General features: G+C 40.8%; 1 protein-coding gene across 6 annotated transcripts in view; it reads left to right on the top strand.

The window, feature by feature from the left end:
- asah2 (N-acylsphingosine amidohydrolase 2) overlaps positions 1 to 16352 on the top strand; it is an 87095-nt gene that overhangs the window by 55963 nt on the left and 14780 nt on the right. For all 6 annotated transcript variants that reach the window (XM_059947440.1, XM_059947439.1, XM_059947438.1 and 3 more), the window contains 4 exons: positions 1571 to 1669; positions 5926 to 6021; positions 8363 to 8515; positions 13215 to 13274. In XM_059947440.1, the coding sequence (XP_059803423.1) occupies positions 1571 to 1669; positions 5926 to 6021; positions 8363 to 8515; positions 13215 to 13274 (408 nt within the window). The remainder of the gene's footprint in view (positions 1 to 1570; positions 1670 to 5925; positions 6022 to 8362; positions 8516 to 13214; positions 13275 to 16352) is intronic.

Below are 16352 nucleotides of genomic sequence, written 5' to 3'. Positions count from 1 at the left end.
CTGGCATATTTGGTCCATCTCTGCTTGCCCCTGGTGCTGAGCCACCATCTTGAATCACTGCAGTCCTTCAGGTGAAGGTACACCCAGAATGCTGTTGGGCAAAGACATCTAGGTTTCAGACACAGCGATGAAGAGATGGCAATATATTTCCAAGTCAGCATTTTATGTGCCCACGCACCTGCTGCTATTGCTGGGAGCGATTGTAGAACTGGAGGTGCTGCTAAAGTAGCCTTTGCATTGCATTAATTATATGACTGCACCCACAGTGAAGGTTTTAGGTGCCAGTTAGACTGGTATCTTGGCAGTGCCAGGATGAACTGCCAGATGTAAACTAAAGATTCTGTATTTGCTGGAAATCCAGAGCATCACTCAAAATGTTGGAGGAATATGCCAAAACAGGCGGGACCATTTTAATTATACTTCCCATTCTGACATGCTGGTCCATGCCCTCCTCTTCTGTCACAATGAGGCCCCTCTGAGGCTGGAGGAACAACACCTCATATTCATTCAGGGTAGCCTCCAACCTAACAGCACAAACAGTGATTTTTCAAACTTCTGATAATTTCTCCCCCTCCCCCTTCTCTCTTCCACAATTTCTCATTCTGACTCCCCTCTTACCCCTTCTCTTCTCTTCACCTGCCCATCACCTCTCTCTGGTGCCCCTCTTCCATCCCTTTCTCCCATGGTTCACTCACCTTCCCTATCAGATTTCTTCATCTTCAGTCCTTTCCCTTTTGCACCAATCTCCTCCCGGCTTCTCATTTCATCTTCCCCCTCATCTGGCTTCACTTGGCACTGACCAATCTCCCCCTTCCTATGGCTTCACCTTTCACCTGCCAGCTTGTACTTCTTACCCTCCCGTAAACACCTTATACTGGCTTCTACTCCCTTCCTTTCCAGTCCTGATGAAGGGTTTGACTGTTTATTCCTCTCCATAGATGCTGCCTGACCTGTTGAGTTCTTCCAGCATTTCGTGTGTTATTCTGGACTGCCAGATATATGGGTTGATTTTCTTCTAGTGTGGATCCAGTCAATATCTGGACTTCCAGCATATTGTTGTTCCTTTGATGTATCTCCCAACCCAGCAGTTTTGAGGGAGAAGCCTTCACTAGATGGGCTACAATGGTTCAAGATGGCAGTTCAACGATACCAAGGGACGGTAAGTGCTGGTCTTACCAAGGATGCTTAGAAAATAAATTAAAAATCTCCATGAAAATATTTAGTATAACCTATCATAGAAATCACCTGAAATGGCACCACTATTAGTAGATTTTCGTGCTCAAATTTTGTGGTGAAAATAGTTGTATTATAGTGTTGTAGCGCCTCATTTCCTAGCGTATCCGAACCGACTCACAATTAGATAGCCTACGGGGGTTTGCGAGCACAGAGCTTTGGAGCCTCTTCGCCATGGGGGGCCGGTTGACAGAGGCTTAAAAGTGAGGCTGAAGTTTTCGAATAAAGTTTTTCCTTCGACTGCAGTTACCGACTCCGTGTCGTAATTTTAGCGCTACTTGTAGCACACCGCTACAGTGTGGTGCTTATTTGAAATGCTTGCCTTTGTCCACCACAGGAACTTGAATCCACTGGGACTTTGAAAGATGTTGATGTTGTTGTTGCTGGGCTGTGCAATGTTTACACACATTATATCACAACATATGAAGAATATCAGGTAATTAAAAGTTTCATCTTACAAGACAGTTTAATGTTAGATATAGTGATATTTATCAAAATGTAATTGATATCAATGGAGTTCATTGTGATTTGGCTATTCTTTTCCCTTCCAAGCTGTCTTAAATTGACTGCAGCTCTGAATTGGTCAGGACTTAGCTGGGTTCTGGTTCTGGCAGTGAGGACCTTATCGATTCCAGAAGATGAGGGACCTGTGGGTCAGCTGGTAGCTCATCTTTCACCAGAACTGAATGTTGTACCAATTGGCTCACTGGGAGAAAAGCAGGCTCTCGTCTCCAGGGTGTCCTTTGCAACTTCAGGTCATCTCCCACTTGGAATATTGTGCTCAGTTCTGGTCACCTCACTACAGGAAGGATGTGGATACTGTAGAGAGGGCACAGATTGTTGCCTGGATTGGAGTGCATGCCTTTTGAGAATAGGTTGAGTGAACTTGGCCTTTTCTCCTTGGAGTGACAGAATTTGAGAGGTGATCTGATAGAAGTGTATAAGATGATGAGAGGCATGGATTTTGTGGATATCCAGAGGCTTTTTCCCAGAGCTGAAATGGCTAACACAAGAGGCATAGTTATAAGGTGCTTGGAAGCAGGAAGGAGGGGATGTCAGGGATAGCTTTATCACACAGAGAGTGGTGGGGGCCTGGAATACACTGCCGGCAACAGTGGTAAAGGCAGATACAATAGGGTCTTTTAAGAGACTCTTAGATAAGTACATCGAGCTTATAAAAATAGGCTATGCTGTAAGGTAATTCTAGGCAGTTTCTAGAGTAGGTTACAAGGTTGGCACAACATTGTGGGCTGAAGGGCCTGTAATGTGCTGTAGATTTCTATGTTCTAGCCCAAAGCATGTCAAAGCTAATGAAGTGTAGTTATTGTTGTAACATGGTGTTCAATTTATGCACAGCAAGCTCCCACAGACAACAATAGGTTGAAGATTGTCTATCTCTTGAATTCTCTATGATGAAGGGCTAGGGATGATAATGTGGGGTACATTTAAGGTTGTGATCAATAGATTTTCACGTATTGTGGGAATCAGAGTTTTTTTGAGAATGCTGGGAAAATGGACAGCACTTAATTGAGCCTTCTTGAATGATAGAGCAAGCTCGAGGTCCAAGTGACTAATTTCTGCTTCTACTCATGCTTTATTTATTAGGGTTTGTAGAAATATTGAAAGAATGTTACAAGGGTCAATAATGTTCTGCAAAATACTCTTAGGGAATAGTGGCTGAAAATAGTCCCTGCAGTCTGTTCACCAGCTGCTGAGGCACTTAAATGTCAGCAGTTTACTTCAAGATGAAGCCTCTTAAGCTATGGATTTTCAGTATGGATTTAGATCTATGACAAATTCTTGAAGGTTTATTTTTTTTTCATCAATGAGGGGAAAGGAAGCTCAAATTATGGCCTTTTGCACAGATCCAGTCTGTGATTGTCACCTCTGGACGAATGGAATTCTCTTTGAATAGGACTCAGTAGGAAATCCATTTCGGGCTTAGGAGGCTATTGAATGTGAAACTAAATGCATGTTAAAACTGATAAAACTGATGCCACTGTCAATTCAGCTTGCAGACATTACCATTTCCTGCATTTATAACCAGAAGTAGTGGTTCCAAGGGGAGCTACTGACAATTAGCTGAGGCTGCCTCGGCACCTCTTGGCCTTTTGTGTGTGCTCAGTGGCAGGTGGAAATCGGAGATGTGTTGAATGCCAGAAGCATCTGACTCTGTATTCCATCACAAGACTCAGTATTGCGACAAGCAACTGTCTGAGGAGAGGGTCTTGACAAACTCTACTCTCAGCTTTGTACCAGAAAGAGTGAGTGTAGGAATGACATCTCCACTCACTGAACACCAATAAAGTGAAAAACTGAGGCATTTATTTACTTTACTTTATCTTAATGTGTTTTTTTATTATTTGTTATGTTTGAATGTGCTTTTAGCTAAGTTTTTATTAACTGTTTTAAAATCGAAAACACTTAAATCTCTAAGAACACTTTTTAAAAATACATCCAACGATAAAACATTTGATGCTTAGCATTCTGACTGGAGCCTCAAAGTGCTACCACACCTGTGGCCTGACCTTCCTCTCTGGATGTGTCAGGGTTGGTAATGTGGACATCTAGATTGGTCACGGACGCACAGGAAGTGAGGACAGTGGATGGGGACTGCAGGCAGGGTTCATAATGTTCAAAATTCATTAAATTATTAACTTTACTCTTTTAAACAATTTTGTCAATCTATGTCAATGGTCTAAAGTTCCTCAGTCAGAGGACCCTGCAGTCCGTCAATTATCTCTTTATCGTCCCATCCCTTATGTTCCTGAACTCTGTACTGCGCCACAGAAAGGATTGCTTTAGCACAGTGCTCCATCTGGAGGTTAACCAAAAACTAGCAGAGAGGCTGGAATCTGCACTTTGAGGCCTAGTCGGAGAAGACTCGTAGATCATGCCTTTACGTGGTCTGACCTTTTACTTTATTATTAGTGGCATCAGTCTGAAGTGGATTGTACTCTTTTATAAATTACAATTCTGTAATCAGATTGAAAAGGCTCTCTTCATGCCTTCACAGATGAATCACTGGCCTAAATGGCACCCCTAAATAAACCTCTTTGCCCGTTAACATATCCACACTTCGAATTACATTTCTCCAGCCACTGCTCTGATGTGAATTTTTGTGGTGGGGTTATGGCTTCAGCCTTATCTTCATGCTAAGGATGAGTTTTTGCAAGATTTTGAAACGTTTATTTGCATTGCTAGTGGGATTACAGCCAAGAAATTCGATCTGATATTAAGGTGTAAATTAGGAGCCCTTTTGTCCAACATGGTTTCATATCAGAAGTGTATCATATACAGTTCAGTAAAGTCAGTATTAGAACTGCTGTCTCTTAGCTCCAGTTATCCATTTCAATGATGATCTACAGTGCTGTCTATGTAAAGCTTGTATGTTCTCCTTATGCCCTGGGAACTGCCATTTCCTTCTACCTTCCAAAAGTCAATTGACCATAGCAAAATACTCCTTTGTTTTTAGATGAATAGTAGAAATGGGTTGGGGGAAGGAGAATTTAGGAAGAGTACGATGACATAATGAGGTAGCACATAGCAGAGCAGGTAGTGTAATGCTATTACAGTGATAGTGACCTGAGTTTAATTCCACATTCTCCCCATAATCACATGGGTTTCCTCCAGCTGCTCCACTTTCTTTGCACACTCGAAAGACATACGGGCTAGTCGGTTAGTTGGTCACATGGGTGCAAATGGGCGGTGTAGACTTGTTGGGCTGGAAGGGCCAGTAACTGTGCTGTACCTCTGAGTAAAACAAAATTTAAAGAAAAATGTAAATTCTTGCTTAATGGTTTGTAGAAGCTGGATGAGATAAAAGTCCTGCTTCCATGCTCGGCAGAAGATTCAAATTCCTGAAAAGACCTACCACCAGGCTCAAAGACAGCCTCTACCCCACTCTTATAAGACTATTGAACAGTCCTCCAATATGATACAATGTACTCTTGACCTCACAATAAATTTGGGCTTGCAACTTATTGTCTACCTACATTGCACTTTCTCTCCAATTTCTTCCTGTTTATTCTTTGGAGCATAAGAAATTGAGGGGTGGTCTTAGGGAAGCTTATAAAATGAGGAAGAATGAGGATAAGGTGGACAATCTTAGTCTTTTCCACAGACTTCGGGAGTCCAAAACTAGTGGGCACGGATACAAGATAAGAGAGCATAGATTTGAAAGAGTCCTGAGAGGTATCTTCCTTACACAAGGGGTAGTAAGTACCTGGAATGAATTGCCAGGTGAAATGTTTGAGGCAGGTACATTTACAACATTGAAGAGGAATTTGGATAGGTGCATGGTGGGGAAGGGCTTGAAGGGTTATGGGCTGAATGTGGGCACCTGGGGCTAGCAGGGAGGATGATGTGTTTGGCATGGACCTTATGGGCCTAAAGGCCTGCTTCTTCGCTGCTCTGCGTCATCCTATGACTCAATGAACTCTGAGTCCATGAGCAAAGGGTTAGAGGCTGTACCTGAAACAGCCATTGGCATTTGTAAGTATTGTTACAGGTTCTAATCTTTTTCTGAAATTCCTCAGGTACTCAGTAGATGTTTGAATGAGACTTGGGATCCAATATCTGAAGAACACTGAGCTTTCCAATGTAACCTAGGGATGAAGGGTAACAGGAGAATCAGCAGCTTATTCTTGAAACTACTACCTCACTGGATATTGTTACTTGTTTCTTCACCAGGTTCAACGTTATGAGGGTGCATCAACGATATATGGTCCGCACACTCTGTCAGCTTACATACAATTGTTTAAAGGCTTGGCTAAGGCAATAGCTGAGGTTAGTGCTGAAACTTTTTACTTCTCATTTCTTTAACCCATGATGATTACAAAACTGCCTATGAAATAAGAATGTTCTAGTTTCTTTTAAAGGCTTTACATCCTGTTCCATGCAGAAGTCATTCTACATTGAAGCCCATAATATATATCCAATCATTCCATTAAACCCATTTCTATTGCAAATTACATTTGTGAGGTATCAACCTCTGCCTCCAGAGATGCTGCATGACCCGCTGAATTCCTCCAGCAGTGTTTTGTTTTATTGTTCAAAGTTCAAAATCCAAAATGCATTTACTATCAAGGTATATACGCAGTATACAACCCTGAAATTTGTCTTCCCCACAGAGAGTCACAAAACAAAGAAGAACCATGGAACCAATTCATTCAAAGAAAAACATCAAACCCCACCTCCTCCCAGAGCAAAAAGAAAATGGTAAAAAAAACAAGCAAAAACAGAATATAAGACACAGAAGGCATACTTTGGTACAGTTCAGATCAGTGTTTATTATCTGCAGGCTGCCCCGATTCAAAATTCACCCAAAAAGTAATAATAAAAAAAGAACGAGTAGAACCAGAACTAAAATTAGAACACGTCATAAAAACCGAATTAGAGACCAAATCTACAATCCACATTGATTAAACCTCACTCTGCCTTTACATATAATGTTTTACATTAGAGTATCTGCTGACTCTTGTGTCCTCACTTTATTACAAATGTCAGCTCCAGTTCCACTATTTGTTGTTGATTTGGGCAAATCTGCAAAATTGGCCATTATTGGACCCAGCAGTAGGTATGCTAGCATTGCGATTGAAGATACTAGCATTCGCTCACCCGGAAGACATCTTAAGTATAATCAATTTTTTTGTCACATAGTGTTGTACTCAATTTAGTAAATTTAGTCAAATACAAAGCAAAGGTCAATAGAATTGAAACAGCATTTTCTGTATACATAGTACAAATTCTTATCAATCTAACTGGGACACTATTATTTAAATCATAAGAGATTCTGCAGATGCATAAATCCAGAGCAACATATGCAAAATGCTGGAGAAACTCAGCAGGTCAGTCAATATTTCAGGCTGAGATGGTTCATTGGGACCGGAATGGAAAAGCAAAGAAGCCAGCATAAGAAGTTGGGGGAGCAGAAGGAAAACAAGCTGGCAGGTGATAGATGAAGTCAGCTGAAGGGGATGGTGGGTAGGTGAGGGGGTTGAAGTAAGAAGCTGGATGGTGATAAGTGGAAGAGGTAAAGGGTTGAAGAAGACGGAATTAGATAGGAGAGGACAGTGGACTGTGGGAGAAAGAGAAGGAGGAGAAGCACCAGAGGGAGCCGGGAGCACTGGATAGAGTAGATGACCAACAGACTCACAGGTGAAGTGTCTCAACGTCTTTAAAATAGTAATTTCCCTATAATAATCAGGGAAAAGTGATACAGATCCAGCCTTTCAGATGGAAGGTGACTCAAATGTGGAGCATCAGATTTAATTATTTTCCTCCTTATTTACACTTGACGTGATGTCACTTTTTAAAAATTCGGTTTTGCACCTCATTGTTGATTAACTTTAGCTTGCTCTCTATATTATACTGCCCTAGCTTGCATAGTGGCTTGTGATTCATGAAGGTAGCTGGGATACTACATTGATGGTCACCCCTGACCAATGGAGGGCCTGAAAATGCTATAGTTCTTAGGTGCTCCCGTCTCTAGTTTGGAAAAAAATGCTAGAATATTGACAAATAAAATGGTTTTTAAGTCCTTTGTTCTAAACTATAGGTGATAAACACAAGAGATTCTACAGTTGCTGGAAATCCAGAGCAACACACACAAAATGCTGGAGGAGCTCAGCAGGTCAGGCAGCATCAACGGAGGGAAATAAACAGTCAAAGTTAAGGGCTGACACCCTCATTAGGATATCAACTGTTTCTTCCTGACCTTCCGAGTTCCTCCAGCACTTTCTGTGTGTTAAACTACAGGTGATAGTTTGCTGAAAACGTCACAATACTTGATTCAACTTGCTGTTATTTTCAGAACCACACCTTTGCACTTTTTATTACCAGAGAATATAGGAAACATTGAGCAGGTCAGGCAGCACATGAGGAGATAGAGCTCTTGATGTCACAAGTCCGAAACCCATTGTCAGAACTGCGACAGAGAGACAAGAAGTTAGTTTTCAATAGCAGAGAAGATGGTGGAGGGATTGTTTGAGCATTGGGAATATCTCTGATAGGATGATAACAAATAGGTTGATTGTGGCAGCGACAAGCACATTTTGTTTCTTTGTCTGTGTAATGTGCTGTTAATAACAGAGCTGTGGTAACCAGTAAACATTTTCTAATGCCCCAGAATTCTGTTGACAAGTTGCCTCAAGGACCGGAACCACCCAATTACCCAGACAAACTTCTGGTCTCATTACTGCTTCCTAATCCCGTTGATAAAAAGCCAACTAATACATCATTTGGTGATGTGCTTATAGATGTACAAGCATTATATAAACCGGTAAGTTAATATTATTGATCCATGTTTCAGACTTTATAGATAATTTGTTTTCTTATGGACTTTAGGAATGATTACCAATTGATTTGTTCTTGAAATTACTGACAGCTTTTCTAAATTGGAGAGAATTTCAAGAACGTTGACTGGAGAATTTGTTTTTAAATGGCTTTATCCTGATCTATGGATCATAATTTGCTGAGAAGACAGCAATACTTACTTCTATTTGAATTAGAATCATATCCTTCATATTATTCAATTGAATCCCCATTTCTATAAACTTCCTCTTAATTTTCTTTACAGTCTTTGACAGTGTTAGCAACTCAGACTGTGAAACATTCTGGTATAAAAACCATCGGTCATCTAGTATATCAATAATTCTTTATCTCAGTTGAACTGGGTTAATCCAAACTGGGGAGAAATCTGGATTGAATTTGATGTCACTTTCATTGACCAGTCATATGGATTGCTTTCAGGTATGGCAGGTTGGCCACACAAAGAGAGATTGAATAGACTTGGTTCTGTGTTCTTTAGAGTTTAGAAGAATGAAGAGTAATTTCAACAAAACTTATTAAAAAAATCATGGTGTATATAAAGAGGAGATTTGTGCCAAGAGCTCGGGTAACAGATAGGACGTTCTTCTCCACACACAGGGTGGTGGATCTTTGCAATTCTCTGCCCTGGAGAACTGTAGAGGCTCCATCACTGAATTCATTCAAAACAGAGATTAGTAGTTTTCTGAGTGTTAGTGAAATTGGGATTTGGGGTTAGTGAATAAAATGGAATTGAAGCGAAAGATTGGGCTCAATTTTGATGAATAGAAGAGCAGGTGAGATGAGCTACTCCTGCTCCTACTTGTTGTTTTCTAATTTATATGAAATTTAAACAAGGGACATGTTTTTCAGCCATTCTATACCAAGACAATGAAAAGCAATGTTGAGTATATCTCAGGAACATCTCAGGCAGTGCATTTTACCTATCACGTAATTAGGGATAGGTGTGTCTTCTTGAATTCAGGTGCTGCCTTGATTTGATCTAAGTCATCCTTGAGCACACCATCTTTAACACCACTCCTTGCAAGACTCTTGGCAAAACACAGTCATATTGGGTATGGTGACATAAAGTTTAAATTGATGGACGAGTACCCTTGGGGTATGGAGTGAAAATCAGTATTACGTTTAAGCACTAAGTGGGGAAAATTAAATTTAGTTAACTAAATAATTTGAATTTCCAAAAGAATTGAGTGAGCTGGAACAACTCTTTGGTCACAAAGTCCTGATGACCCAAGTCCCTTGTGGTTGACTTGTTACTGTCTTCTGAAATATCCTAGCATAGCCTCTGAGCTAAGGATCAAACTGGGTGAACCATCCTGTATCAACAAAGACACTGAATGCAAAGCATTGGAGCAACTATCTTAACAGACTTCTCTAAGTCATGGACTATACTGAACTATCATCTCCATGCTCTTTTGTCATCTCTGGTTTAAATATTAGACCTCCCTATCCTCCATCAATATGAAAGTCCAGTGACTCACCATCGTGGGAATGGGTAATGAAAAATGGAAACAATGAGTCTAAAAACACAAAATGTTGGCAGAACTCAGCAGGCCAGACAGCATCTATGGGAGGAGGTAGTGACGACGTTTCAGGCCGAAACCCTTCATCACTCTCCTGATGAAGGGTTTCGGCCCAAAATGTTGTCGTTACCTCCTCCCATAGATGCTGTCTGGCCTGCTGAGTTCTGCCAGCATTTTGTGTTTTTATTTGTTTCCAGCATCTGCAGATTCACTCGTGTTAACAATGAGTCTACCTTTGTCATGCCAAAAGGTCAATGTTACAATAATAATAAAGGATTTCAATATACAGGTTGATTGGGAAAATCAGGTTGGTTCTGGGTCCCAACAATTTGTAGAATGCCTACAAGATGGCTTTTTAGAGCAGCTTGTGGCTGAGTCCACGAAGGGATCAGCTATTTTGGATTGGGTGTTGTGCTGGAATTGATTAGAGTTTAAGGTAAAAGAACCCTTAGGGGAAAGTGATCGCATTCAGCCTGATATTTGAGAAGGAGAAGCGAAAGTCAGATGTATCAATATTACAATAGAGCAAAGGGAATTACAGATGCAAGAGAGAAGAGTTAGCCAGAATTGACTGCAAAAGAACACTGGCAGGGATGACAGCAGAGCAGCAATGACCGGAAGTTCTGGAAGCTATCTGGAAGGCACAGGATATATATATATCCCAAAGAGGAAGAAGCACTCTAAAGGCAAGATGACAGAACCATGGCTAAGCAGAGAAGTCAAAGCCAACATAAAAGCCAAAGAGAGGGCATGTAATAGGGCAAAAATTATGTGAAAGTTAGAGGATTTGGAAGTCTTTAAAAACAAACAGAAGGCAACTAAAAAATCATTAAGAAGGTAAATATAGAATAAAAAAGTAAGCTAGCCAATGATATTAAAGAGGAAACCAAAAACTTCTTCAGATACATAAAATCTAAAAGAGAGGCAAGAGTGGTTACCAGACCACGTGAGAGGTAGCAATGGGAGACAAGAAAAATACAGACAAACTGAGTAAGTTTTTTGCATTAATCTTCACTGTAGAAGTGGCTAGCAGCATGGTGGAAGTTTCAGGTGTCATGAAATCTGTGAAGTTACCATTACTAGGGAGAAGGTTCTTGAAAACTGTAAGTTCTGAAGGTAAATAAGTCACCTGGACCAGATGGTGTACACCCCAGGGTTCTGAAAGAAGTAGCTGAAGAGATTCTGGAGGCATTAGTAATGATCTTTCAAGAATCACTGGTTTCAGGAATGGTTCTAGAAGACTGGAAAATTGCAAATATTACTCCACTCTTCAAGAAGGGAGAGGGGCAGAAGAAAGGAAACTATAGGCCAATTAGTCTGATATCTGTGGTTGGGAAAATGTTGGAATTGATTATTAAGGATGTGGTTTCAGGGTACTTGGAGGCACATGATAAAATAAGCCATAGTCAGTATGGTTTCCTCAAAGGAAAATATTGCCTCACAAACGTGTTGGAAATCTTTGAGGAAATAACAAGCAGGATGGACAAAGAAGAATCAGTTAGTGTTGTGTACTTGGATATTCAGAAGGTTTTTGACAAGGTGCCACACATGAGACTGCTTAACAATCCATGAGCCATGGTATTTCAGGAAAGATTCTAGCAGTGGCTGATTAATAGGAGGCAAAGAGTGGGAAAAATGGAGCCTTTTCTGGTTGGCTGCTGGTGACTGGTGGTGGCTTTGTTGCAAAGTTTGCAGACAATGTGAAGATAGGTGGAGGGACAGGTTGTTCTGAGGAAGTAGAGAGGTTACAGAAGGACTTAGACATCAGGAGAATGGGCAAAGAAGTGGCAGATAAAATATAGTGTTGCTAAGTGTATGATCACGGATTCCCTAAATGTTGAGTCGGTGGTGAGGAAGGCAAATGCAATGTTAGCATTCATTTCAAGAGGACTAGAATATAAAAGCAAGACTGTAATGTTAGGAACTTATAAAGCACTGATGAGGCCTCACTTGGAGTATTGTAAGAATTTTGGGTCCCATATCTTAGAAAGGGTGTGCTGAAACTGGAGGGGGTTCAAAGGAAGTTCACAAAAATGATTCCAGGATTGAATGGTTTGTCATATGAAGAACATTTGATGGCTCTGGGCCTGTATTCACTAGAATACAGAATTGATCTGATTGAAATCTATTGAATGGTGAAAGGCTTTGATAGAGTGGATGTGGAGAGGATGTTTCCTATGGTGGGAGAGTATAAGACCAGAGAACACAGCCTCAGAATAAAGGGGTGTCCTTTTAGAATGGAGATGTAAAAGAATTTCTTTGGCCAGAGAGTGGTGAATCTGTGGAATTTGTTGCCACAGGCTTGGGTAGAGGCCAAGTCTTTATGTATATTGAAGGCAGAGGTTGATAGATTATTGATTGGTCAGGCATGATGGGGAGAAGGCAGGAGACTGGGGCTGAGAGGAAAATTGGATCAGCCACGATGGAACGGCAAAGCAGACTTGATGGGCCAAATGGCCTAATTCTGCTACTGTATCTTATGATTTTGTGGTCTTACCATGGCACCCACATTCTATAAATGAAGAAAATCAACTGAAAAATATGATGAAAGGAAGAGATTAGTGCTGAACATTGAATCATCCCTTTGGGCTAGTCTGTTAACCTGCTGGAAAATGGTTCTGTTTCATGTGCCATTTAGTTTACAGAAATTGCAGTCGAAAAACATTGAAAATTTATATTAAAGTTTTCTCATATTTTAAATGTACAAAATTATTTTTTACAACAAATGGTTTGCTTGTGACTTGAATTGAATTATTGATAACAATTTAATAGCAATATTTCAATCCCAACTTATTTCTGAATAAGTCATTTATTTCATTTATTTCCGTCACTCTGAATTCACTGATATCAATCATTGCTGCCTCACAGCTGCGACAATTTATGTTCTAACTTTCACTGCTGTCCGTGTGGAGTTTGCTTGTTCTCCCTGTAATTGCTTGTACCTCCTCTATGTGCTCTGATTTCCTTCCACATTCAAAGTCCTAAATACATGCTGGTTGATAGGAGTTACAAATATGCTTACTTTATACTCCAAACCATATTCCAAGTTGCTTTATAAAACCTGTATTTCTTGATGCAGTGATTAACTCTGATTGTATATGTCACGTGCAATTCCTATATTTATCATAGGGAGATATCGCAGAAGTGACATTTATCAGTGGGAATCCCAGGAACTCGGTTGCTCTTTTGGTAAGTCATTCAACCAAATGGATATGCTGAGACTTGACAAGCCAAGTGTTTTTAGTGGTTGTCAGACAAGGTGATTTGGGTCATAGTTTTTGGCTGGTCATCTTGTACTGTAGGCAGGTTTCAACTAGTACGTTTTCAGACTGGATGAAAACTGGACTTAGATCATAATGGCCATTTGGCTGACTAGACCTGTGCATGCCGAAGATTTATTCAGTCTAATCCCACATTCCAACTCTCCCTGTAGCTCTCTGATTTGTAGCACCTAGAGCAGGGGTCAGCAACCCGCAGCTCCGGAGCCGCATGCGTCTCTTTCAACTCTGTGCTGCGGCTCCCTGTGGCTTTGGAAAATAAATGATGAGTATTTAATTAAAATGTATTTTATGTTAGTTTGTTAGTTTTTGAAATGTAATTCTAAATTTGAAGATTATGGTGATCTTGTACAATCTAGATAAAACGTTGTGGCGACCCATTTCCTGGCACATCCGAACCGGCGGGTGACAGCCTATGGGGGTTTGTGAGTACGTGTCTTTTGGAGCATCCGCGCCCATGGGGGGCAGGTTGAGAGAAGCTTAAAAGCAAGGCTGTGTAGTTCGAATAAAGTTATCTTTGACTGCAGTTTACCCACTCTGTGTCGTTATTTTAGCGCTGCGTGTAGCACACCGCGACAATGTGTTTTTATCGCTATTAATGTACGTCACCACTGCCAATGCCTGACACCCGCCAGTGCACGATTTCTTTTAATTTTTCGATCCAAGGTAGGCTAACGATGTAGTAACCTTCAACCCAACGTCTTTTTTTCGGAGTTCAAAATGTTTTTGTTGCATGCAGAAATGTAATTTTGTTTGCTCTGCAGGAGTTCATCGATTTCATAAATGCAACACATTATAGTTTGTTTATACATAGCATAAAGGCAAAAAAAAAACGTTGTATGCAGTGTTATTTCATTTTAAATGTCAAACGGGTTTTGTGGCTCCCAGTGTTTTCTTTCTGTGGGAAGCGGGTCCATATGGCTCTTTCAGTGGTAAAGGTTGCCGACCCCTGACCTAGAGCATATCTAAATACTTAACAATGCACTGGGCGTTTCTGCCCCTAAAAGCAACGGGATTGTAATTGTACCTCTTTTAGATATGTAAATTCCTGATGCTATTGATTTTAGGTGTAAATGAAATCTCATCCTTCCCATACCAACTAAGATCACTAGTAATAGCCTCTCTTAAGCAAAATAGTTCTCCATATTTAGGACCTTTATAACTTTAAATGACATAGTTAAATCTCCCCTCAGTCTCTCCTGTTCATCCAGCTAACATTACCTAGTCCTGGCAAACTCTTGGAAAAGCTCTTTCTGAGGCAATGGCATCCTTAATGTAATGTAGTAAGCTAAACTCTATATGCTCTATATGGTGTGTGTGTGTGTGTGTGTGTGTGTGTGTGTGTGTGTGTGTGTGTGTGTGTGTGTGTGTTTTTACAGTTCTGGCATAAAATTGTTGCTTTCTTTTTCCCTGCCCTGTTTTCTCCATTGCTAACTCTTCTATCTGCCTTGGGATCTGTGGCACACACTCCAAGATCCTTGCATCACTCTAACGTTTTAACTTTTGAGCTAGTTCTTCCGAGCCTGTCCCTCAGGGTCTCGGATGACCTGCTCCCACTCCAATTCTGTAGGTTCAGGGGTAGCTGGTGAGTCCTACAGAGTCTACCAAAGGTAGGGCATATTCTGCTTGATGGGATGGATGAATGTGCAGTTTTGGGAACAGTTCATATTTTCCACCATTAATGCAGATTTTGCCCATTGTCATCCCCAATGCTGCTGGTCCATTTTGAGCAGTTCTATTGTAGGGATTCCAAATATCTATCGGGGATGTATTATATTTATCACAACAAAGTCCTCTGCCTTCTTTTTAATATGTTGGTCAAGGAACTCAGAGGAGTGCCTGTTTCAGGAATCTGAAAGTAAGTTGGACCTCAGAGCTTGGTGTTGAGCTTGGAGAATTGTGCTGACATGTATCTGTGAATCAAACAGAAGAGTAGCGATATGGGCTTCTTAGTGGACCACGAGTTTTTCTGAGTCTTTGTCCTGAAGGTGATGATGAAGTTTCTTATCAATGTCTGATCTCATTGAGATGTAGCTCCTGCAACATGAGCAATCAGAGGAAGATTCTGAAGAACTCTACAAATGTGACTGTGGTCCAGCCACTGCCCCTCTGCCCTCTGTCTCTATGATGATAGTGAATGTGCACTTTCAAGAGTGCTGAGCTTAAGTGAAGACTTCAAGCCCCATCTGATATAAGTAGCTATGAATACCCTCACTTTAGGGAGATTATGCTGTGTCAATTTACACTCCAAGGGTTAATTCATAGAAGTATTGTGCTAGAACATCAGGCGCACCATAACCAAATTCAGGAAAGGAGACCAATCTGCATGGGTAACAACAGTGGGGTCCGTGCTGCGAAAATCATCACTGCTATCCCCTTTATTCATTTTCTACCAGAGCCTCCCTTTAAATCACAGTCTAGATTCTGACCATTATGAAACACAGTGGACATAATCAAACAATAATTCCAAAAGGGAAGAAACACTTAGCCTCAGCATAACCTTACTTTATCCTCTTACAAAAACTGTTGACCCAGACCAAAGAAATTCAGCTTCATTCTGTATCTCCTTCAGAATGACATGCATGCCAAGACTTTAACCATTGTGTCCACCACTGACTCAATCTCCATGCAAAGCAGGTTTGAAGCATGGCTGCATCACTTCCCAGTACTTTTCTCAACCCTTGGTTCAACACAGCCCGATGTTTCCAACAAACCTCCTGCTGGAGAGGAGCTAATCTGCAAGACAAATGGGTATCTGTTAAACCTACTTCTTGTTCAGGTGTGTCCGTGTGCATTTGAAGGCTGCGTTACAAGTCAATATTAGCCCACTTACTGAAACAACTAAGAGAATGGGCCTTACACTAAACATCCATTAAACAAACCACCTCTGCAGGGTATAACATCCACATCCTGCAAGCCTATACCACCTATCCGCTCATCAATGAAGACCATGATCCAACCCTGGAAAAAAGTATAGAATTATGTATTG

Source organism: Hypanus sabinus, chromosome 22 (assembly GCF_030144855.1).
Source record: "Hypanus sabinus isolate sHypSab1 chromosome 22, sHypSab1.hap1, whole genome shotgun sequence".
Classification (NCBI taxonomy): Eukaryota; Metazoa; Chordata; class Chondrichthyes; order Myliobatiformes; family Dasyatidae; genus Hypanus; species Hypanus sabinus.
This window is presented reverse-complemented; position numbering and strand designations above follow the sequence as displayed.